Raw genomic sequence first — 26272 nt, forward strand, 5'->3', positions numbered from 1 at the left:
ACCCAAAAAAGAAAGAAAATCCCCAAAAAGAAAATACTTTCATCATCATTCAACACTTTCACCACACTCACACATTATCACTGTTTTTGCAGAGGTGCTCAGAATATAACAGTTTAGAAGCATATACGTATAAAGATACACAACATATCCCTCCAAACTGCCAATATCCCAAACCCCTCCTTTAAAGTGCAGGCATTGTACTTCCCATTTCCAGGACTCAAGTCCGACTATATGAAAATAACCGGCTTCCCTGAATCCCTTCACTAAATATTACCCTGCTCACACTCCAACAGATCGTCAGGTCCCAAGTACCATTCGTCTCCATTCACTCCTATCTACTCTATTCACTCTATCTAAGAATAGCAAAGACATTTTGCTTTCTTTCTACTTTTTTTTTATTCCTCTTCCTTTTAAATGGTGTAACCAGGGTTTCAGTAAATGTAAAAAAATACAAAGTATGATCTTGTGGAATTATTTTAGTCATTTATTTATAAACATACAAAGAAGTAGAAATAAAAATTTACTAAATAGCAGCGATTACTTGTGAAATCCATTCTCTTCCTGAGGAAAGAAGATGCGCATTTGTTAGGGAGACCACTAAGAAACAGGAAATCTTCACCATCATTCATTCGATAGCTGTCTTCCCAGAAGTGCACAAAGATCACTATTCAAATGACCCTCTGAAATATAGCATTTCCACCTCTCCTTTAAAGTGTTGGGTGCTGACAGATGATGATTTGCACTTACTACAGGAGCGCCCCATTTTTACGGCTGTTAGGTTCCCGACCCCACCTATAAACAGAAATTGCCAGCGAGTAGAAAAGAGCATTTTTTCAACATCAGATGTGTCTAAAATGCCTCATAATGTGTTTACACTATCATAATGTAAGTGCTCAATACAGTTAGGCATAAAAAAAGATACAAAAGTAAAATAAATACATAGTGCATATAGTAAAGTGGACCCCTGGTTATCACAATTAATCTGTTCCAGAGAGTGTGACTAAAACCGAATTTGACGATATCCGAATTCATTTCCCACATAAGAAATAATGTAAATCTAATTAATCCATTCCGGACACCCAGAAGTATTAAAAAAAATAATAAGTTTTTTACCTGAAATATACATTTACCTACACAGAAAACAATGAGACATGAAGAATAAAACAATAACATGACACTTACCTTTATTGAAGACTTGTTGATGTATGGAAGAGGGGAGAGGATGGAGGAGTTACTGTTGTTTGGACGGGGAATCCCCTTCCAATAAAGACTTCAGGTACCAAGCCCTTTTCTGGGGTCACTTCCCTTCTTTGTTTTTTAATGCCACTAGGACTAGTTTGAGAGTCACTGGACCCTTGTCTCTCAAAAAAAATGGTCCAGAGAACTCTGTTTCTGATGTTTCTTTAAAATTTCCCTAAAATGGGACACAGCATTGTCATTGTACATGTTGCTAACATGGCCTGCAACAGCTTTTTCAGGGTGATGTTCATCCATAAATGTTTGCACCTCACACCACTTTGCACAAATGTCCTTAATCTTTGAAGAAGGCACCTTCTTCCATCTCTCTTCCTCTTCCTCTGAAGCAATTTCCTGAGCTGTGGTCTGTTGCTGTTGCAGATGAAGGCCTTGCAGCTCTTCGGTGGTTAGCTCTTCATTGTGGTCCCCCACCAACTCTTCCACATTCTTGCCACTCACATCCAACCCCATGGAATTCCCCAATGCCACAATACTTTCCACAACTGCCATAGGCTTGTCAGGGTCAGCCCCAAGCCCTTCAAAATCCCTCTCTTGGACACATTCTAGCCACAGTTTTCTCCAAGCAGATTTCAAAGTCCTGGAAGTCACTCCCTCCCAAGCCTTACCTATAAGGTTTATGCAATGGAGGATACTGAAGTGATCTTTCTGGAGCTCTCTTAGGGCCAATTCAGTGTCTGAGGTAATGTCAAAGCACCTTTGAAACATTGCTTTGGTGTAGAGTTTTTTGAAGTTTGAAATGATCTGCTGGTCCATGGGCTGGATGAGAGGAGTGGTATTAGGGGGCAAGAACTTCACTGTGATGAAACGAAACTCCTCCACAATTTGGTCATCCAAGTCTGGAGGATGAGCAGGAGCACTGTGCATTACCAGGAGGCACTTGAGTTCCAATTTATTTTCCAGGAGGTATTTCTTCACACTTGGGCCAAACACTTCATTGAACCAATCAAGGAATATTTCCCTCATGACTCATGCCTCACTATTTGTCTTATGCATCACACACGGTTTACTCTTGGCGACACTGTTTTTCTTGAACACTCTGGGATTTTCAGAGTGATACGCCAGCAAAGGCTTCACTTTGAAATCCCCACTAGCATTACTACAGAACATGAGAGTTAGCCTCTCTTTCATAGGCTTGTGTCCTGGGAGTGCCTTTTCCTCCTGCATGATGTAGGCCCTCTTTGGCATTTTCTTCCAAAAGAGGCCTGTTTTGTCACAATTGAACACTTGTTGGGGTTTGAATTGTACAGCCTCTATGTACCCCTTGAATTCCTGAGCATATTTTTCAGTTGCATATTTGTCAGAACTTGCAGCCTCGCCATGCCTTATGACACTGTGTATGCCACTATGCTTCTTAAATCTCTCAAACCAGCCTTTGCTGGCCTTAAATTCACTAACATCAGCACTAGTTCCAGGCATTTTCTTTGAGATCATCATGCAGCTGCCTTGCCTTTTCACAGATGATCGACTGCATAGCGCTATCTCCTGCTAACTGTTTTTGGTTGATCCACATCAACAACAAAGTCAACACATCTTCGAGTATCTGCAATCTATGTTTTGTGAGCATATTAGCACATTTCGCTACAACAGCTTCCTTGATTTCCTTTTGCTTGGCCACAATGGAAGCAATGGTTGTATGGGGTTTCTTATACAACCTGGCAAACTCGGCCACACGTACTCCACTTTCATAGTTTGCAATGATGTCTTTCTTGAATTCTATAGTGTTTCTCACCTTTCTTACCAAAGGGCTGGCACTAGAAGCTTTCTTTGGGCCCATGGTGGCCTATTTAGCAGTTACAAGCACGAAAAGAATGGAATACAGTGGTACCTTGGGATACGAAATTAATTCGTTCCAGAAGGCAGTTCGAGTGCCAATACAGAATGAATTTGTTCCAATTAATCTGTTCCAGACCCCCAAAAATACACTTACAAAAGCACTTACATAAATATACTTACATTATTGGTCGAGTTTTGAGCTGTTTGTATCCCGAGGTACCACTGTATTTTGAAATGTATCATATGAACGCGTGGGGTGAGGGTCACTCAATGATAAACAATGGCAGACTGACTGTGGATGGTGTGTGGGGGCCACTCGGGGCCACTCAGGGTCGCACGTACGCGTTTGGGACGAACAACTATTACCGAGGTAAATGACGATCACCAAGGCAATATTTTGACGAGAAAGCGTTAGGATTACTGAATGTTACGAAATACGACGACTATGTTATCCCGGGGTCCACTGTACTTAAAATATGGTGCTGGTTGCCCTTCCCTAATACAACTGTTGCACGAAAATGGAAAAGTGGAAAAAGCACTTAATGTAATGAACAGTGGCTTAGTTGAAAACCACCAATAAAATAAGACACTGAAAAGAGGGGGGGGGCCCCCTCTTGTATGTAGCACTTTGGAACCATTTAATTACTTATGGACAAAAGACTCAAATTTTATTTTTTCTCAGTTTTTTTATCAGATACATTGATAGTTTGTGTATGTTCATTTTATGCATGTGTGGAGAGATCATGGAAATAAATGGTATAAAATACCAACACAATGGAAATGTAAACACATATGCAGTATAATGTGATCCTTTATTGACTACGTTTCGCCCACACAGTAGGCGTTTTCAAGTCACAAACAGATCTACCTGGGGTGGAAGGGACGCGAGTATTTATAGTCAGGTTCAGAATGCTGAGGTCAGGTGGAGAATGCTGCATCTGATGATGTACCGAGTGGGGTTATAGAGTCTAAAATCTTGGGTAGCTTGGAAAGGAGGTTGGATAAGTTTGTGAGCAGACCTTCTACAGTGTTCTTCCATTCCTGTGTTCTTATGTGGGATAGCGATGAAGAAGTTTCTTGGCAAGTGGTTCAGCTATGTTATAGAAGCCACTATTCTGGTTGAAGTTGTCGGATATCGAAATAAGTGATCATTCCAGGATTCTTCGGTATTGAGTGTTGTCTTCTGTGGCGATAAGTCTCGAGTTTCTGTAGTTTATCAAGTGGTTGTGTGAATTACGGTGTTGTACACAGGCATTCCTTGTGTCGTCAGACCTGCTTGCGTACTGGTGTTCTGAAATACATGTTTGGAGGTCCCTTGATGTTTCGCCCACGTATAATTTGTTGCAGTCATTACAAGGGATTATGTATACCCCTGCAGAGGGTGGAAGCTTGTCCTGTGCTAAAGAAGGAGTAGCAATAATTTTGAAGGATAAGCTATGGCAGGAAAAGAGGGACTACAAATGTATAAATTCAAGGATTATGTGGAGTAAAATAAAGATTGGATGTGAAAAGTGGGTTATAGTAAGCGTGTATGCACCTGGAGAAGAGAGAAGTGTAGAGGAGAGAGAGAGATTCTGGGAAATGTTGAGTGAATGCGTGGGGAGTTTTGAATCAAGTGTGAGAGTAATGGTGGTTGGGGATTTCAATGCTAAAGTGGGTAAAAATGTTATAGAGGGAGTAGTAGGTAATTTTGGGGTGCCAGGGGTAAATGTAAATAGGGAGCCTTTAATTGAGCTATGTGTAGAAAGAAATTTGGTAATAAGTAATACATATTTTATGAAAAAGAGGATAAATAAATATACAAGGTATGATGTAGCACGTAATGAAAGTAGTTTGTTAGATTATGTATTGGTGGATAAAAGGTTGATGGGTAGGCTCCAGGATGTACATGTTTATAGAGGGGCAACTGATATATCGGATCATTATTTAGTTGTAGCTACAGTTAGAGTAAAGAGGAAGGTGGCAACACCAAGTAAGAGGGAGGTGAAAGTGTATAAACTAAGGGAGGAGGAAGTTCGGGTGAGATATAAGCGACTATTGGCAGAAAGGTGGGCTAGTGCAAAGATGAGTAGTGGGGGGGTTGAAGAGGGTTGGAATAGTTTTAAAAATGCAGTATTAGAATGTGGGGCAGAAGTTTGTGGTTATAGGAGGGTGGGGGCAGGAGGAAAGAGGAGTGATTGGTGGAATGATGAAGTAAAGGGTGTGATAAAAGAGAAAAAGGTAGCTTACGAGAGGTTTTTACAAAGCAGAAATGTTATAAGAAGAGCAGAGTATATGGAGAGTAAAAGAAAGGTGAAGAGAGTGGTGAGAGAGTGCAAAAGGAGAGCTGATGAAAGAGTGGGAGAGGCACTGTCAAGAAATTTTAATGAAAATAAGAAAAAATTTTGGAGTGAGTTAAACAAGTTAAGAAAGCCTAGGGAAAGTATGGATTTGTCAGTTAAAAACAGAGTAGGGGAGTTAGTAGATGGGGAGAGGGAGGTATTAGGTAGATGGCGAGAATATTTTGAGGAACTTTTAAATGTTAAGGAAGAAAGGGAGGCGGTAATTTCATGCACTGGCCAGGGAGGTATACCATCTTTTAGGAGTGAAGAAGAGCAGAATGTAAGTGTGGTGGAGGTACGTGAGGCATTACGTAGAATGAAAGGGGGTAAAGCAGCTGGAACTGATGGGATCATGACAGAAATGTTAAAAGCAGGGGGGGATATAGTGTTGGAGTGGTTGGTACTTTTGTTTAATAAATGTATGAAAGAGGGGAAGGTACCTAGGGATTGGCAGAGAGCATGTATAGTCCCTTTATATAAAGGGAAAGGGGACAAAAGAGATTGTAAAAATTATAGAGGAATAAGTTTACTGAGTATACCAGGAAAAGTATACGGTAGGGTTATAATTGAAAGAATTAGAGGTAAGACAGAATGTAGAATTGCGGACGAGCAAGGAGGCTTCAGAGTGGGTAGGGGATGTGTAGATCAAGTGTTTACATTGAAACATATATGTGAACAGTATTTAGATAAAGGTAGGGAAGTTTTTATTGCATTTATGGATTTAGAAAAGGCATATGATAGAGTGGATAGAGGAGCAATGTGGCAGATGTTGCAAGTATATGGAATAGGTGGTAAGTTACTAAATGCTGTAAAGAGCTTTTATGAGGATAGTGAGGCTCAGGTTAGGGTGTGTAGAAGAGAGGGAGAATACTTCCCGGTAAAAGTAGGTCTTAGACAGGGATGTGTAATGTCACCATGGTTGTTTAATATATTTATAGATGGGGTTGTAAAAGAAGTAAATGCTAGGGTGTTTGGGAGAGGGGTGGGATTAAATTATGGGGAATCAAATTCAAAATGGGAATTGACACAGTTACTTTTTGCTGATGATACTGTGCTTATGGGAGATTCTAAAGAAAAATTACAAAGGTTAGTGGATGAGTTTGAGAATGTGTGTAAAGGTAGAAAGTTGAAAGTGAACATAGAAAAGAGTAAGGTGATGAGGGTATCAAATGATTTAGATAAAGAAAAATTGGATATCAAATTGGGGAGGAGGAGTATGGAAGAAGTGAATGTTTTCAGATACTTGGGAGTTGACGTGTCGGCGGATGGATTTATGAAGGATGAGGTTAATCATAGAATTGATGAGGGAAAAAAGGTGAGTGGTGCGTTGAGGTATATGTGGAGTCAAAAAACGTTATCTATGGAGGCAAAGAAGGGAATGTATGAAAGTATAGTAGTACCAACACTCTTATATGGATGTGAAGCTTGGGTGGTAAATGCAGCAGCGAGGAGACGGTTGGAGGCAGTGGAGATGTCCTGTCTAAGGGCAATGTGTGGTGTAAATATTATGCAGAAAATTCGGAGTGTGGAAATTAGGAGAAGGTGTGGAGTTAATAAAAGCATTAGTCAGAGGGCAGAAGAGGGGTTGTTGAGGTGGTTTGGTCATTTAGAGAGAATGGATCAAAGTAGAATGACATGGAAAGCATATAAATCTATAGGGGAAGGAAAGAGGGGTAGGGGTCGTCCTCGAAAGGGTTGGAAAGAGGGGGTAAAGGAGGTTTTGTGGGTGAGGGGCTTGGACTTCCAGCAAGCGTGCATGAGCGTGTTAGATAGGAGTGAATGGAGACGAATGATACTTGGGACCTGACGATCTGTTGGAGTGTGAGCAGGGTAATATTTAGTGAAGGGATTCAGGGAAACCGGTTATTTTCATATAGTCGGACTTGAGTCCTGGAAATGGGAAGTACAATGCCTGCACTTTAAAGGAGGGGTTTGGGATATTGGCAGTTTGGAGGGATATGTTGTGTATCTCTATACGTATATGCTTCTAAACTGTTGTATTCTGAGCACCTCTGCAAAAGCAGTGATAATGTGTGAGTGTGGTGAAAGTGTTGAATGATAATGAAAGTATTTTCTTTTTGGGGATTTTCTTTCTTTTTTTTTGGGTCACCCTGCCTCGGTGGGAGACGGCCGACTTGTTGAAAAAAAAAAAAAAAAATATATATACATATATATATACATATATATATATATATATATATATATATAGGATATATATATATATATATATATATATATATATATATATATATATAAATATATATATAAATATATATATAAATATATATATAAATATATATATAAATATATATATATAAATATATATATATATATATATATAAATATATATATATAAATATATATATATATATAAATATATATACATATATACATAAATATATATATATTTATATATATATATATATATATATATATATATATATATATAAATATATATATATATATATATATATATATATATATAAATATATATATATAAATATATATATATATATTTATATATATATATATATATTTATATATATATATATATATAAATATATATATATATATATAAATATATATATATATATATAAATATATATATATATATAAATATATATATATATAAATATATTATTTATATATATATATATATATATATATCTTCTTCTTTCTTTCAACGTACCAGCCGTATCCCACCGAGGTGGGGTGGCCCAAAAGAAAAAACTGAAGTTTCTCCTTTTAAATTTAGTAATATACAGGAGAAGGGGTTACTAGCCCCTTGCTCCCGGCATTTTAGTCGCCTCTTACGACAAGCATGGCTTACAGAGGAAGAATTCTGTTCCACTTCCCCATGGAGATAAGAGGAAATAAACAAGAACAAGAATTAGAAAGAAAATAGAAGAAAACCCAGAGGGGTGTGTATATATATGCTTGTACATGTATGTGTAGTGTGACCTAAGTGTAAGTAGAAGTAGCAAGACTTACCTGTAATCTTGCATATTTATGAGACAGACAAAAGACACCAGCAACCCTACCATCATGTAAAACGATTACAGGCTTTCATTTTACACTCACTTGGCAGGACGGTAGTACCTCCCTGGGCGGTTGCTGTCTACCAACCTACTACCTATATATATATATATATATATATATATATATATATATATATATATATATATATATATATATATATATATATATATATATATATATATATATATATATATATATATATTTATATATTTATATATTTATATATATATATATATATGCATATATGCATATATGCATGTGCGTGTCTGTGAAGTGTGACCAAATGTAAGTTGGAGTAGCAAGATATCCCTGTTATCTAGCATGTTTATGAGACAGAAAAAGACACCAGCAATCCTACCATCATGTAAAACAGTTACAGGTTTCTGTTTCACAGTCATCTGGCAGGACAGTAGTACTTCCCTGGGTGGTTGCTGTCTACCAACCTATATATTTATATATGCTTCTAATCTGTTGTATCTGGGCACCTCTGCCAAGAGAGTGATTATGTGTGAGTGAGGTGAAAGTGTTGAATGATAATGAAAGTATTTTCTTTTTGGGGATTTTTTCTTTCTTTTTGGGTCACCCTGCCTCGGTGAGAGACTGCCAATTTGTTGAAAAAAAAAATCAACACAATGAACTTGACTGTTTTTTCCATGAATATTTGCACAGAAATTAAAATATTTTCTTAATTTTGTTTGAACTCAGAACACCATACTTCAACATCTATGTTGTCCGTGGAACTCTAGAAGTTCGCCAGATCCTCTTGTTGATATTCTCCTTTGGGCTGAGCATTGTGTGGGTCGTGATGAGAAAGGAGCCATGGGCTTGGATTCTCCAAGATATTTTAGGAATTGCATTCAGGTAAATTTGCATATGTGCATCAACTTTTTTTTTTACTCATTAATCATATTAATTAAGTTTGATTTGGTTGGGATAAAATCTAATTTAGCATTTATTGTATTGAAATATTTTGAATATGAACCTTTACTACTGAATTGCCCTACATTGTTTGTCATGTGGAATAGTTAAAATTTAAATTTTATAGGATGGCTATGCTCAATATTGATACCTTCTCAGATCTGTCATCTTTCGTAAATTTTGTCATGTTGATGCTCCTTTACATGTAGTGAACACTAAGTGGCATATAGTGATGGGTGCACTTAAGGAAATAAATTAGATGGTGTGAGTGTTTACTTAAATTAACCAATGTTGCAATAATGTCCACTAACCTAGCTCTACAAATAATGTCCTCAGAATTGAAGTTGACAGAAAAATGACTTAGAAATTGAATTCATATTTATTAACAATTAATCTTATCTTTCCTTTATTCACTTGCTTGCTAGATCATGATACTATACCTAAACTAAAAATTAACATTGACAAGTTTACTCATTGGTGCATTAAGATTAACTAAATACTATATTATTTTCAGTATCAATGTACTTAGGGTGCTTCGGTTACCAAGCCTTAAGATCTGCACCATCCTGCTCTGTGGGCTTGTTATATATGATATCTTCTTCGTCTTCATCACCCCATTCATTACATCTGTAAGTGAATATTATATGGTATATACTGAATGTTCTTTACTGTCAGTTTACTGGAGGTTATGCTTCACTAACCTAAAAAGATTTGTTGAAGAGTAAGAGATATTAAAACTTAAATATCACATAGAATAGAATTGCAGGTGTCTTGAGACATTCATATTATTTTAGCTAATTTCTTATATCTTAGTCTTTAAAATGGAAAAAGTATTTTAAGATTACATGATCAGTACCTTCAGTATGTTAGAGGTTTTTTTGTCTGCTGCATCCACAAATGAGCAAAAATGACTGTCTTGTAATCAGATATACTACAGTTGAACCTCTGCTTATGAGTGCATCCACATGCGAGTTTTTCCAGGTACGAGCAGCCGCTCGGCCGGTTTTTTGCTTCCAGATGCGAGCGGGCCTCGAGATTTCTTGACACTGGTGAGGGACTCTTGCTCTTCATCTAGGGAACTGGATTTCAGTTGTTTCTTGGACTATCTTATTGAAACTTGGGCAATGTATGATGGAAAGGTGCTTCTTAATGTACACCAAAAATGAAAGAAATTGGACCCTAAATAATGGAGTTCACTTCTCAGTCACTAGCCTCTCCTTAGCGGTATATTTTCATATGTTTTTTATGGTTGTATTCTCGTTTTTTGGTCTCATTTGATAGAATGGAAGACGTACTACATAAATAGATATGATTTTGATTGGTTTCACGATGAAAAGTATATACCTTGAAATTGAGCTCAAAATAGCAGAAATGTTCAAGAGTAAACAAATGACGTCACCATCCAGTATCTGTCCGATTGGCACTGCCCCTCAACCTTCACATATTGGAAAGCTCTTCAACACACTAGCAAAAGTGGGAGCAGACATCATGAGGTAGCAGTGGCAGACATCATGAAGCAACAGTGGCAGACATCATGAGATAGCAGTGGCAGACATCATGAAGCAACAGTGGCAGACATAATGAAGCAGCAGTGGCAGACAGCATGAAGCAGCAGTGGCAGGCAACATGTAGCAGCAGTGGCAGACAACATGAAGCAGCAGTGGCAGACAACATGAAGCAGCAGTGGAAGACAACATGAAGCAGCAGTGGCAGACAATATGAAGCAGCAGTATCAGAAATCATGAAGCAGCAGTGGCAGACAACATGAAACAGCAGCATGTGACTTTTTTTGGGTTATCTTAGGTTCTCTACACATGTAGTCAGGAGCAGGAATGACTGCTGTGGTGGCCTTATAAACCCCAACAACAACAACAATGGCCGTTGTCACCACCACTAGCCACATACGTAATGACATGTATTTTATTCATTCTAATGTATATATTGTGTTTCTGTTATTAATATTTTTTATTATGTCATATTAGATGAATTGTCCTAGGTAGTAGGTTGGTAGACAGCAACCGCCCAGGGAGGTACTACCGTCCTGCCAAGTGAGTGTAAAATGAAATCCTGTAATTGTTTTACATGATGGTAGGATTGCTGGTGTCCTTTTTTCTGTTTCATAAACATGCAAGATTTCAGGTACGTCTTGCTACTTGTACTTACACTTAGGTCACACTACACATACATGTGCAAGCATATATATATACATACCCCTCTGGGTTTTCTTCTTTTTTCTTTCTAGTTCTTGTTCTTGTCTATTTCCTATTATCTCCATTGGGAAGTGGATCAGAATTCTTCCTCCGTAAGCCATGCGTGTTGTAAGAGTCGACTAAAATGCCAGGAGCAAGGGGCTAGTAACCCCTTCTCCCGTATAAATTACTAATTTTAAGAGAAACTTTCGTTTTTCTTTTTGGGCCACCCTGCCTTGGTGGGATACGGCCGGTGTGTTGAAAGAAAGAAGAAAGAAAAGGAGAAACTTTTGTTTTTCCTTTTGGGCCACCCCGCCTCGGTGGGATATGGCCGGTGTGTTGAAAGAAAGAAAGAAGATGAATTGTGATAGATAAGTAAGCCATAGAGTTGATATTAAGGAAATTATTGAAGTATTTTGTCGTGCCTGGAATTCCACTAGAACGGATTAATTCCATTTCAATTAATTTAAATAAGGAAAATTGACTGCAAACAAGCAAATCCAGATGCGAGCAAGGTCACAGAATGGATTAAACTCATAAGTAGAGGTTCCACTGTATATATATACATTGTATTGTTTGATAGATCCCATTATAAGCTTTTCCTTTTTCTTTGTCTTACTTTCAGGATGGGAAGAGCATTATGGTAGAAGTTGCCAAGGGTGGGACAAGCCAAGAACAGCTGCCCATGGTACTCAAGGTGCCCAACTTTGCCTTCCTTGAGATTTCCAACATTTGTCATATAACTGATAATTACAACCTTCTTGGCTTTGGTGATATCCTTATCCCAGGTCTTCTAGTGTCATTTGTCCACTCGTTTGATCTGCAAATTGGCACGCCATGTCATCTTTATTATCTGGTGAATGTGATTGGTGAGTGTAATGTAAACACTAGTTGAATTAATGAGCTTTGAATGTTTCCTTAATTTTACCCTGAAGGAATGTGTTGTGCAATAAAATGTGTGCTTTGTGATTATTAGTTCAATCCCTGCCTGTAGTAATGGCATGATTGCAAACAAACCATACTACCGAGGCAGGGTGGCCCAAAAAGAAAGAAAATCCCCAAAAAGAAAATACTTTCATCATCATTCAACACTTTCACCTCACTCACACATAATCACTGTTTTTGCAGAGGTGCTCAGAATACAACAGTTTAGAAACATATACATATAAAGATACACAACATATCCCTCCAAACTGCCAATATCCCAAACCCCTCCTTTAAAGTACAGGCATTGTACTTCCCATTTCCAGGACTCAAGTCCGGCTATGTAAAAATAACCGGTTTCCCTGAATCCCTTCATTAAATATTACCCTGCTCACACTCCAACAGCTCGTCAGGTCCCAAATACCATTTGTCTCCATTCACTCCTATCTAACACGCTCATGCACGCTTGCTGGAAGTCCAAGCCCCTCGCCCACAAAACCTCCTTTACCCCCTCCCTCCAATTTAAATTTCTTTAAATCTAGTGTATTAATTTCCACATGATTGTGTGACCTAGCTGCTAGGCAGTGAACCATGGAACCTTCAATAGCATTTAATACATAGGCCAAATTTTCAGTTGCAAATGACACTTTTTCTTTTGTTTACATTGATGTTTGCCTTGTACAACCAGTAATAAGTTTTCAATTATGAATTATAAAATGTACAAATTCTTGTTGCTGTTGACTTTAATGGCAGTGCATTGTTAGGACTAAAGGAGAAGTTGTGTAAAAGAATAAGTGGAATGGAATGGAAGATTGTGGGTCAGAATGGAAGGAATGATTATGTAGGTAGTGTGTGCATTTTAATATTCAGGAGTGAATGCTTTGATAGATGGGTGCAGGAAGGAAGATGTGAATCACAGAATAGAGGAGGGAAAGAAAATTGCAGAAGTGTGGAATATGTGGAAAGACAAATTTTTCAGTGGGTATAATAAAAGGGAAATGTTTCAGAGAAAAGTAGTGTAAAGGGTTTTGTATAGGTATAAAATATGAAACTGGACTATATCTGGTGAAAGTGCCAGGTCAGCTAGGTTGTGATGGCTAAATAGGCCTATAGGATGCTTGCAGCAACAGCCTGATTGACCATCCAGTCAAGCAGAAATGCCAGACTATGAAACTGTAAGAACCCATGAAAGGGAGATTCCTTGATGCTGGTAAGGGGCTCTTGATGCAAGGAATTAGACCTGTTTTCTCCTTCCTTAGATCAAATCTGATTGCCTCCCATTACCCCAGGAACTGCATGATCCCCATAGTTTGAGTGCTTCCCTAAAAAATAATAAGAACTCTTGACACTGATCATAGGTATGTTTGAAGGTTGTAGCAAGGAGTTTGTTGGCAAAAAGTGGAAATGTCATGACAAATATCAACATGTGATGTACATATTTTGTGGATAATAAGGAGTGAAGAAATTAGTAGATAGTATGGTGCTGTGAGATGTATAATTAAGCTGGGAGGGGAAGAGGTCTAGGAGCTAGGAAATAATAATGACATGAGAGGGAAGGAGAGATCTGGCAAGGAAGGAGAGGGGTAGCAATTGGGAAGGAAGGAGGAGCTGGGAAAAAAGGGGAGGCAAGGTCTAGGAAGGAAGTAGAGGTATAGGAGGATATGGGAGGCCAGGAGAAGAGTAGGGCAGTAAGGAGTTGCTGCAACTTTTGCCTGGGGGGGGGGGGGTAAAGAAAGGAAGAACATATTCCTATGTGTGGACTGTGCTACATGCACAAAATAATTCTTCATACTCTGGGTTAGCACTTGAGTCCTCCCTTCACATCTTTTTTCCTTGGCATCACCACCCGTCACAGTACAGAGCTGTACGAATCTTATAAGTTTGACATATTTTCTGTGACTATTATAAAACATAATCTGGGTTGAGCAGAAGCTTGTAAGAGGACTTGTGATTCTCTGAGCAAACTAAAAGGGAGGTGCAGCTAGCAAGAGACATCTTGCTAATCTGCCCAACATACCAGTGACACACTCTTAATGACTTAACCACGACACCCAGCTTGCCATCTCTCCATGACTAGATTTGTGTCTGTGTGAGTGTGCCTGCCTGTTTGTGTGTGTGTGTGCATGCACATGCACGCGCTTGTCTTTATCACCTAGTTTTGTTTCCAAGATTCAGATCTTAGCTCCTGGCCCTGCATCTCAACCCGTAAATCATGATATATTTATAACATTTCTATGGTATGCCTCTTATTTGTTTCAAAAGTTTTTCTGCTCCCACTGCTTGACCTGTGGTTAGAATCTTTTGGTTATTGCCTGATCAGTCAGGCTATTATGACCAGCAGCATACAGGCCACCATAGCAATCACGATGGGTAGTTAGGGACCACCTGCAGGACCTTGCTTCCACCACCACCTCCAGTGTAATATACTGGATCATGTTTAGTTCCATTTTTTGACTGATGAATACAATATTCTACCTGCTCATTACCTTCATACCTTTAAAGGTGGGTGTCTTGAAAGATGGTTGATACAAGGAATTGGAGCTACCCTCCCATTCCTTGGATCAAAGTAGTTGCTTCCCTTTCCCAAGGTGCTGTATGACTCCTATGGGATATTAATTACCACCCTCAGTTCATCATGTTGAAGACATTCCTTTTCTTATATTTGGGGGTTATTTTAATATTCTGTTTCCAGTTGTACTTTTTCATCATGGTCTCTCCACTCTCACAAAATAATTGGAACATTTATCATTGATGTTTAGTTTTAACATCTTTATTATGCTTCTCATACCTATCGTGTGGGTAGCAGTCAGAGGAGTACAGAGATACATAATTGTTTCAGGGACTGGGCCCCAACATTTGTATTTGCTGAACAAGTTATATTGGTAATGGACTTCATACATGTATTTACACAACTGATTGAATTTGGAACAGTATTATTGAGATGGCTGACTTTTTGAAAAAAAAAAAAATAAGTAAAATAAGAAAAAATTTTGGAGTGAGTTAAACAAGTTAAGAAAGCCTAGAGAACGAATGGATTTGTCAGTTAAAAACAGAGTAGGGGAGTTAGTAGATGGGGAGATGGAGGTTTTGGGTAGATGGCGAGAATATTTTGAGGAACCTTTAACCCTTTGACTGTTTCAGTCGTATATGTACGTCTTACGCACCACTGTTTCTGACATATACGCGTAAATTCTAGCGGCTTCAAATCAAGTAGGAGAAAGCTGGTAGGCCCACATGTGAGAGAATGTGTCTTTGTGATCAGTGTGCACCACATTAAAAAAATCCTGCAGCACGCAGTGCGTAATTAGAAAAAAAAGCTCTGACCATTGTTTTGGATTAAAACGCCGACTTTGAGATATATTTTCATATAGTACTTATCGTTGTATTCTCGTTTTCATGGTCTCAGGTGATAAAATGCAAAACATATTACAGAAATAGAGATGATTTTGATTACTTTCATGATGAAAATGACCTTGAAATTGAGCTCAAAATAGCAGAAATGTTCGATTTTTACCAATGTTCAGGAGTAAGCAAATCACACCACACGTCCAATACACTTCAACTGGGGAATCTAATATTCTTTCACTAGTGCACTGACATTATTTATACCATTTTTACAATAATGCATAACAGTAAATTTTGTATTTTTTTGTATGAATAAAAAATCAAAATAGAAAGCAATAGTAATATAAGAGGGCCTAGAGACATGACTAATGAACAGAGGATATGTTATTTTAGTGCCAAGAATGTCTACATTGTTTATTCTGGACCCTATTTTGAAATTGGCATCTTTTTTAATTTGTTTGAAATTGGCCAAATTGCCAATTTCTGACCACTTTATTGGGTAGTTCAAATCGGTAAATGGGCAGTTTCTTATATTCAACATATAGAAAAAATGGAGTTCTAAAGAAATTGCTTAGAGTTTGGTCAACTAGAACAACAAAATTGGCCAAAAGCAGGGCTCAAAGTCAGCAAAATCGCCGATACGTGTATGTTGCCGAGACTGCTAACTTCGCGGAAGTGTAATTCCGTGAGTTTTGACCAAATTTCGTACTTTTGTTGTCATCACCATCGGGAAAAGATTATCATTTCATAAGAAAAAATAATTTTTTTTTTTTTTTCCAAAAATTTGTGGACATAGAATGACAGTTTCAGAAAGGGGCCTGCGACAGTCAAAGGGTTAAATGTTGATGAAGAAAGGGAGGCGGTAATTTCATGCACTGGCCAGGGAGGTATATCATCTTTTAGGAGTGAAGAAGAGCAGGATGTGAGTGTGGGGGAGGTGCGTGAGGCATTACGTAGAATGAAAGGGGGTTAAGGCAGCTGGAACTGACAGGATCATGACAGAAATGTTAAAAACAGGGGGGAACATAGTGTTGGAGTGGTTGGTATTTTTGTTTAATAAATGTATGAAAGAGGGGAAGGTACCTAGGGATTGGCAGAGAGCGTGTATAGTCCCTTTATATAAAGGGAAGGGAGACAAAAGAGATTGTAAAAATTATAGAGGAATAAGTGTACTGATTATACCAGGAAAAGTGTACGGTAGGGTTATTATTGAAAAAATTAGAGGTAAGACAGAGCAGTATTTAGATAAAGGTAGGGAAGTTTTTATTGCATTTATGGATTTAGAAAAGGTATGTGATAGAGTGGATAGGGGAGCAATGTGGCAGATGTTGCAAGTATATGGAATAGGTAGTAAGTTAATAAATGCTGTAAAAAGTTTTTACGAGGATAGTGAGGCTCAGGTTAGGGTGTGTAGGAGAGAGGGAGACTATTTCCCAGTAAAAGTAGGTCTTAGACAGGGATGTGTAATGTCACCATGGTTGTTTAATATATTTATAGATGTGGTTGTGAAAGAAGTAAATGCTAGGGTGTTGGGGAGAGGAGTGGGATTAAATTATGGGGAATCAAGTACAAAATGGGAGTTGACACAGTTACTTTTTGCTGATGATACTGTGCTTATGGGAGATTCTAAAGAAAAGTTGCAAAGGTTAGTGGACGAGTTTGTGGAGGGTGTGTAAAGGTAGAAAGTTGAAAGTGAACATAGATAAGAGTAAGGTGATGAGAGTATCAAATGATTTAGTTAAAGAAAAATTTTATATCACATTGGAAACAGGGAGTATGGAAGATGTGAATGTTTTCAGATATTTGGGAGTTGATGTGTCAGCGGATGGATTTTTGAAGGTTGAGGTTAATCAAAGAATTGATGAAGGAAAAAATATGAGTGGTGCATTGAGACAAAAAACGTTATCCATGGAGGCAAAGAAAGGAATGTATGAACGTATAGTGGTACCAACTCTTATATGGGTGTGAATCTTGGGTTGTAAATGCTGCAGCGAGGAGGCAGCTGGAGGCAGTGGAGATGTCCTGTCTAAGGGCAATGTGTGGTGTAAATATTATGTAGAGAATGTGGAGTGTGAAAATTAGGAGAAGGTGTGGAGTTAATAAAAGTATTAGTCAGAGGGCTGAAGAGGGGTTGTTGAGGTGGTTTAGTCATTTAGAGAGAATGGATCAAAGTAGAATGACTTGGAGAGCGTATAAATTTGTAGTGGAAGGAAAGCGGGGTAGGGGTCATCCTCAAAAAGGTTGGAGGGAGGGGGTAAAGGAGGTTTTCTGGGCGAGGGGCTTGGACTTCCAGCAAGTGTGCGTGAGCATGATAGATAGGAGTGAATGGAGACGAATGGTTTTTGGGACATGACGAGCTGTTGGAGTGTGAGCAGGGTAATATTTAGTGAAGGGATTCAGGTAAACTGGTTATTTTTATATAGCCAGACTTGAGTACTGGAAATGGGAAATACAATGCCTGCACTTTAAAGGAGGGTTTTGGGATATTGGCAGTTTAGAGGGATATGTTATATATCTTTATATATGCTTCTAAACTGTTGTATCTAGGTGCCTCTGCAGAGGCAGTGATTGTATGTGAGTGAGGTGAAAGTGTTGAATGATGATGAAAGTATTTTCTTTTTGGGGATTTTCTTTCTTTTTGGGCCACCCTGCCTTGGTGGGAGACGGTGGACTTGTTGAAAAAAAAAAAATATTCTTTTTAGCACACCAGTCATCTCCCACCGAGGCAGGGTGACTCGAAAAAGAAATGAAAGCTTTTCTTCTTCTTATATTTAGTAATTTTTACTGGAGAAGCAGTTACTAGGCCGTTGCTCCTGGCATTTTAGTCACAGAGCACAACATGCATGGCTTACAGAGGAAGGATTCTTTTCCACTTCCCCATGGAGATAAGGAAATATACCTTAAGTGAATTTTTGGCATGGTGTTCACTGTGCAAAAGCAAAGCTAGCAATAAATCTCTCTTCATGAGGATTCAATTAATTTCTTGGCTTACTAGTGCAGGACCTATGGGAGTACAACAAAATGGTGGTATCTTGTGACATATGTGAGGGTTGATTTGCCATTAGACATATGGCAGGCCATGGCAGCAGCAGCTACTCACTAAGTGATGCTGGATGAAATGATCTGGTCTTTAATTAACTATTTTTTTTTTTTTTTACAGGTTATGGAACTGGGTTGGTGGTGACATTCATTGCATTATGGCTGCTGAATGGTGCCCAGCCAGCCCTGCTGTATCTAGTACCCTTCACTCTCATTCCCACCTACATTGTGGCTGCTATCAGAGGAGAGGTTGTAGCCATGTGGCATGGAGACTCTGATAAGGTCAGATTATGTGAAATATAATATTGTGTATGCTCGGGTGTACAGTACTTTGTGGTGTTGAGATATATCCAGTGGCTTGTATTCCTAGGAATCAGAGTAAACATTACGTACCCTTTAAAAAATTCTCCCATTCTGAATTAAAATATGTTTAATTAACATTCTGCATTTTTGTTATTTTGTGTAACAAAAGTTCAGGCTTCCAAAACTTGTTAAGATAAAAATGTTTACTTTTTTGAAATCTGTCACAGGGAAGCAGCAATGGATTTGCACAATCATCATCTGATATCTTGTAGAATAAAATAATTTATAATGTGCCACTGCCAGATGTAGGATGAAAAGCCACTAATCTAAATTGTATTAATTCAATTTTTCCCAAATCCTTGTTTGGTAAATAGGATTCAGATGAATTTAATATGCTGTGAAAAGAATAATAAATAATTCTCAGAGCTCATTTTTCAATCACTGAAGTGTAACTACAGTGGTCCCTCGTTTTTCGTAATTAATCTGTTCCTGGAGGAGCTACTATAAACGAAATTTACGATTTGCAAATCAATTTTCCCCATAAGAAATAATGTAAATACAATTAATCCGTTTCTGACACTCAGAAGTATTAAAACAAAAAAATTTTTTACATGAAATATACATGTAGTACATAAACAATATAATGGGAAATGATGAATGAAACATTAACAGCATAACACTTACCTTTATTGGAGATTCTTCTTAGTGTATGGGAGACTGGAGGAGGAGAGAGATTGGATTGTTTACAGTTTGGAAGGGGAATCCCCTTCCAGCAACACCTCAAGTACCAATTGCTTCTCTGGGGTTGCTTCTCTTCTCTGTTTCTTAATGCCACTAGGACCACCTTGAGAGTCACTAGTCCTGTCTCGCAAAGTAACTGTGGAGAGAGCTCTGTTTCTGGCGTCTCTTTAACACTTCCCTAAAATGGCCCAAGACTTTGTCACTGTACATATTTCTCACCTTCTTTACCACAGGCTTGGCACTAGGAGCTTTCTTTGGAGCCATGGTAGCTTATTTAGTACTTGCAAGCACTAAAATGAGTGGAATATTATGAAATATTTCGTAGGAGCACTTGAGGGGACCTTCACTCACTGGTAAACAATGCCAGACTGGCTGGGTAGGGAGGCCTCCCTGGCTCACACCGTCCGTAAGCGTCCTGGACGAACTACTATTCGCGAGTCAACCTATGAAAAGCGAGTCCATGTTTATACGAAAATACCCCTATGATTGGCGAAATTTACGATTGCCGAGAACTACAAAAAGCGAGGGACCACTGTATAAGAGTTTCCTTGATTTTATTGTGAAGGCAGTGGGATTCTTAAAGGAAGTGGATTTGAGTCCTTCATTTTGCTTAAATAAACCAGGTTTATTTACTACTAGAAAAATTTGTTAGAAGAATTCAGATAAAAAATGAAACTTTTTTTTGGGGGGGGAGGGGGGTTTATAAAGAACACTGGTTGGACACAGAGCTTCTTTGCTTGAAGTGAATTAAATCTTCAGAAATTCTCATGGTCGAGAAAAACTGCAAAACTTTTATCTTCTATCAGTTGAAAAAGAATTATTTGAAAATCTTCACAGAAAACCAGAACTTTATAAACAAAGCTACTGATTATCTTGCAAGAAACTCGAGAAGAATTTCATCTATTTTATATTTGTAAAATCCGGTAAATAATATTTCATGTTATTACTTTCTATTTTTTTAATTGAATCAGTTGAAACAAATATTTATTACTTCATATTTCACTTTCATCATAAGATTTAACAGCATCACTTACCCTAGCAATTTTTTCATGACACACCACTGGATGTATCCAAGTTCTTGGTGTATGGTTGAATTCCTACCATGCTCTGGGGTACTGACTCTAAAAGAAGTGTCTTGGTACTGAAGCTGATCTGGTTTCATGTTCTTTTTCTTATTGTTTATTGTTAATTTCTAGACATTATGACACTTCCTGTTATTTGCTTCAGGGGAAGAATTTTATTTACCTAGTTATCCTGCAGTGATACATACAAGCACTACTCTGCTGGGCTCCTCTTTGTTATTTAGGTGGCAGTGGTTGTAGCCCAGACTACAGATATCCTGCCAACTAATCATTCAATTACTTCATAATTAGCAGATTATTTTTGGGTGTCGACAGATATATTGCCAATTTTTTTGCATCCTGTATTTTGCATGCTGTAGAGTACATTTGTGATCTGCTCTTGCTACAGTATCATTGTGTTGCTTGGCCTGACCTTGACTGTCTCCTCACCTCACTTTGCCATGATCTGACTCACTCCTGGCTTTCTTCTCTTTTCTTTCTCACTTGTTACTTGATAATGATCCATGTTGGACTGGTTAAACCATTTAATTTTAACCATAAATTTATAAGTCAGGTGTCTTTAAACCAACAATATATGACTAATGAATTCTAGGAGAAAATGTGTATGCTCATGAACACCATAAGCATAGCTCAATTCCTATTACATTTAGGTATAGCACAGTAATCACAAATATGGTAAGTAATTACATTACAGACCATAATTTTGTGTTTGATGAGTAAGTGCTTATTACCTCTGCATGTGCATGAGTGCATCTTTATACTGTATTAGTTTTTAAGGTGATTACTAAAAGTATTCTCCATATATCTTAATTAATATTACTGCATCTTCCTGAGGCACTTATGTTCATCTAAGGGTGTTACTTAAAAGTTGAAATTAAAGGATAAGTGAAGTTCTTAGATTTTCTAATATCAAATCTTTTATCCTGGTTACCATCAGGTTGTGAGCCAGGGTTTAGAGAAGAAGGTTCCTCCCAAGGTAGGTAGGTTACCAGTGAAGGACCTGGTGGTGTTGCCAGTGCCTTCGTAATCTTTATGGCAACGTATGTAGTGTGATCTAGTTTTTTTATTTACGTACCTGGGATAGTTTGTGATTGTAGTAGCTGAGTGTCTCGTTTTATCTGTATATTTGGGAAGTATATCGTCCTATGCTATTAGAATTTGATTATTTTTTCATTGGGTTTTGATGTACAGTATGGTATTGTATCTGCTGAAACTGATTACAGTGGACCCCCGCTTAACGATCACCTCCCAATGCGACCAATTATGTAAGTGTATTTATGTAAGTGCGTTTGTACGTGTATGTTAGGGGGTCTGAAATGGACTAATCTACTTCACAATATTCCTTATGGGAACAAATTCGGTCAGTACTGGCACCTGAACATACTTCTGGAATGAAAAAATATCATTAACTGGGGGTCCACTGTATTTTGCTATTCATTTTATGGAATGTATTATTGTTGCAGTTTGATGCTCCAGGTGATCATATAGTACAGTATTGTACAGTTAATTTTGTTCTTATGTCCATTATAGTAGACATTTTTGTGCATAAGTTTCATGAGACTTTTTTGCTGGAAAAAATACAGCATATTGCTCCAGCTTCTTCGTGTAAATACTGTTCTTGTTTTGTGAAATAAAATCGTACCTTATGTGCAGCTCTAAAATATTTTCTGATAATTGCCGAACACCAAAAATGTGTACATGTCTGTAATTTTTTTTTCTGTCAAAAGTTCTGTATGAGTCATAGGTCAAGGTACTGCATAAATCTTGCAACATCCTTCCCTCTCCCATCATTCAACACTCAGCATCCTACATTCATTCTTTCACCATTTCTTCCTCCAGCCTCTCTGCTATCTCTTGTCTTTGGCTTCTGCACTCCTCCCATACATTTGTTGATCTGATGGGGTTGTTAATTTTAAATCTATTATACTCTGCTTGTTAGTTTAGCATGGTGTTAAGCTATTTTGTGTTGCTGTTTTAGTGTGTTGTATTACATGACTGTCAACTATCTGAGGAGTAGAGTACTGAATGACCTTTTGAGCCCCGGCGTTCTCAAAATTCTATTTTCACCGCGCCATATATTTTTCCATCTCTCCATGGTGGACAATAAATACGTATATAGGCAGCCCCGCTTATACAGCAGGTTAGGTATACGACTATTTTATTTTACAGCTAATATTGCTGTAAAATGAAATACAGTATACTTTTTTTTCACTTTTAAATGCATATCACTGTAAAATGAAATACGTATAGCTTTGTCATCACTTTCAAATTCATACAGAAACTTTATAACATGTTTACACCATCATATATTAAGTGAGCAATAGAGCTAGGCTTAAAATATGTATGTACATACAGTGGTTTAGAAAGACACGTAAGCAAACACTATAACATATTTATTAGAAAACGTTTCGGTCCTGGGACCTTGATCACTTCTAACATACAGTGTTCCTCCATTCTTATGTTCTTATGACATTCCTCAGGTCATGTGCGTCACACCTCACTCTCTGCCTATATATAATGTCTTTCTACCTCTGTATGTTAGAAGTGATCAAGGTCCCAGGACCGAAACGTTTTCTAATAAATATGTTATAGTGTTTGCTTACGTGTCTTTCTAAACCAACTTGTCGGTATTTATTACCAAGGTTTATACCATGTACATACAGTACACACATTACTTTTTTTTCTTTTTTTTTTTCAACAAGTCGGCCGTCTCCCACCGAGGCAGGGTAACCCAAAAAAAAGAAAGAAAATCCCCAAAAAGAAAATACTTTCATCATTCAACATTCACCACACTCACACATTATCACTGTTTTTGCAGAGGTGCTCAGAATACAACAGTCTAGAAGCATACACACATAAAGATACACAACATATCCCTCCATTATAGGATGTCTTGAATAAGTGAAGAATGGATATAGTAATTGAAAACCACTGCATTAGTGAAATGCTGTAAAGCTAAGCACTGTAAAGCAGGGCTCTCCTGTATTGCATGTTTCTTCTGTCAACATGCTTCTTGGCAAGAGTAATTGTATGACATTGAATGTGTTTCCTCTATTTTGGATCATTCTACTTTGGTAAGTGACAGCTGGTGCTTGAAAAAAAAGTGTCCTCTGTTCCTCATTACTCCATGTCTTCAGCTGGCAACTTGACATTATTTTCACATAATATACTTGACCTGACAGCCAGGTGAGACAGTACCATATGACTTGATATCTGGATGAGGTGATACTATGTGGCCTGAGAACTGTGTTATATGGTGCCATGTGACCTGACAGCTGGGTGAGACAGTACCATGTGACTTGATATCTGGATGAGGTGATACTATGTGGCCTGAGAACTGTGTTATATGGTGCCATGTGACCTGACAGCTGGGTGAGACAGTACCATGTGACTTGATATCTGGATGAGGTGATACTATGTGGCCTGAGAACTGTGTTATATGGTGCCATGTGACCTGACAGCTGGGTGAGACAGTACCATGTGACTTGATATCTGGATGAGGTGATACTATGTGGCCTGAGAACTGTGTTATATGGTGCCATGTGACCTGACAGCTGGGTGAGACAGTACCATGTGACTTGATATCTGGATGAGGTGATACTATGTGGCCTGAGAACTGTGTTATATGGTGCCATGTGACCTGACAGCTGGGTGAGACAGTACCATGTGACTTGATATCTGGATGAGGTGATACTATGTGGCCTGAGAACTGTGTTATATGGTGCCATGTGACCTGACAGCTGGGTGAGACAGTACCATGTGACTTGATATCTGGATGAGGTGATACTATGTGGCCTGAGAACTGTGTTATATGGTGCCATGTGACCTGACAGCTGGGTGAGACAGTACCATGTGACTTGATATCTGGATGAGGTGATACTATGTGGCCTGAGAACTGTGTTATATGGTGCCATGTGACCTGACAGCTGGGTGAGACAGTACCATGTGACTTGATATCTGGATGAGGTGATACTATGTGGCCTGAGAACTGTGTTATATGGTGCCATGTGACCTGACAGCTGGGTGAGACAGTACCATATGACCTGACAGTCATGTCTTATGGTAGTACCTCACCTGCTGGGTTTATCACATGGCCCAATACAATGTAAGGTGACCTGGTGGCTCTCTCTTTTTTTTTTTTTTTTTTACACAGGGTTTGACAAGATTAAGGATCCCTAGCTTTATTAACAAGCTATTTACAGGTTAAGGATTCCTAACTTTATTGACAAGCCAAGAGTTGTTACCTACATCAGCTCATTTGAAAGCATTTTTATTGTTATGAAACACACAAGTATTTTTATTGTTATGAGACATACAAGTAAGGCACAGGATGAAGCTGGAGCCATCTGTGGGCCAGCATTTTCATCTGATCAACTGACTTTATCTCGTTGACATAATGCTGTACAAATGTGTTCCATACTCGAGTTATCCTGGGGATAAATGATCTCAGATGAAGTGATGTTCTGGATAAGGGTACAGCCAGAGTGAAGTTGCTGCTTTCTGCCCGTCTTGTGGTATAGAAGCTTGCTTCACGCTGTCCTTGAAGTGGATCCAAGTGTGGTACTTTGACATTATAGGCCTTGTACATAACAGTAAGGCCACCCACATCCCTCCTGTGTTGAAAGCTCTGCTGAAATGACAGATCTATCCAGGATTGGTCCAGGCGAGAGATTCGACGTCTTGCTCTGTTCTCTACTCTGTCAAGCAGTCGCAGACAAGAAGGGGGGGCAGGCGAACCAAGAAAGTGGAGCATACTCAAGGTGTGAGCGTACTTGTGCCTCGTACAAAATCTTGCAACCCCTGCTGTCAAGCAGATGCGACATACGGCGAAGTGCTGTAAGCTTCCTGGCTGGCTGGCTGGCTCGCTGGCTGGCTCTCTCTCTCACTCTCTCGCTCTCTCTCTTGCTCTCTCGCTCTCTTATTTTTTATTTTTTTTACACAGGGTTTGACAAGGTTAAGGATCTCTAGCTTTATTGACAAGCTATTTACAGGTTAAGGATTCCTAACTTTATTGGCAAGCTAAGAGATGTTACCTACATCAGCTCATTCGAAAGCATTTTTATTGTTATGAGACATACAAGTAGGGAACAGGATGAAGTTGGAGCCATCTGTGGGCCAGCATTTTCATTTGATCAACTGATTTTATCTCGTTGACATCATTATGCTGTACGAATGTGTTCCATACACGAGTCATCCTGGGTATATATGATCTCAGATGGAGTGATGTTCTGGAGAAGGGTACAGCCAGAGTGAAGTTGCTGCTTTCTGCCCGTCTTGTGGTATAGAAGCTTGCTTCACGCTGTCCTCGAAGTGGATCCAAGTGTGGTACTTTGACAATATA

The 26272-nt window shown here is 38.4% G+C and overlaps 1 protein-coding gene across 6 annotated transcripts in view; it reads left to right on the forward strand.

The window, feature by feature from the left end:
- The window catches only part of LOC128693415 (signal peptide peptidase-like 2B), a 72218-nt gene that overhangs the window by 17091 nt on the left and 28855 nt on the right, over positions 1-26272 (forward strand). For 2 of the 6 annotated variants that reach the window (XR_011393600.1, XM_070097406.1), the window contains exons 8-12: positions 9096-9251; positions 9823-9937; positions 12123-12366; positions 18927-19087; positions 21869-21911. Coding sequence is in view for 3 of the 6 variants with exons in the window: in XM_070097406.1 (XP_069953507.1) it covers positions 9096-9251; positions 9823-9937; positions 12123-12366; positions 18927-19087; positions 21869-21911 (719 nt within the window). In the remaining 3 variants the exon portion in view is untranslated. The remainder of the gene's footprint in view (positions 1-9095; positions 9252-9822; positions 9938-12122; positions 12367-18926; positions 19088-21868; positions 21912-26272) is intronic. The other 4 variants (XR_011393599.1, XM_053783090.2, XR_011393601.1 and 1 more) reach the window with 2 other exon arrangements.

The sequence above is a fragment of the Cherax quadricarinatus genome, chromosome 57, assembly GCF_038502225.1.
Source record: "Cherax quadricarinatus isolate ZL_2023a chromosome 57, ASM3850222v1, whole genome shotgun sequence".
NCBI classification, from domain to species: Eukaryota; Metazoa; Arthropoda; class Malacostraca; order Decapoda; family Parastacidae; genus Cherax; species Cherax quadricarinatus.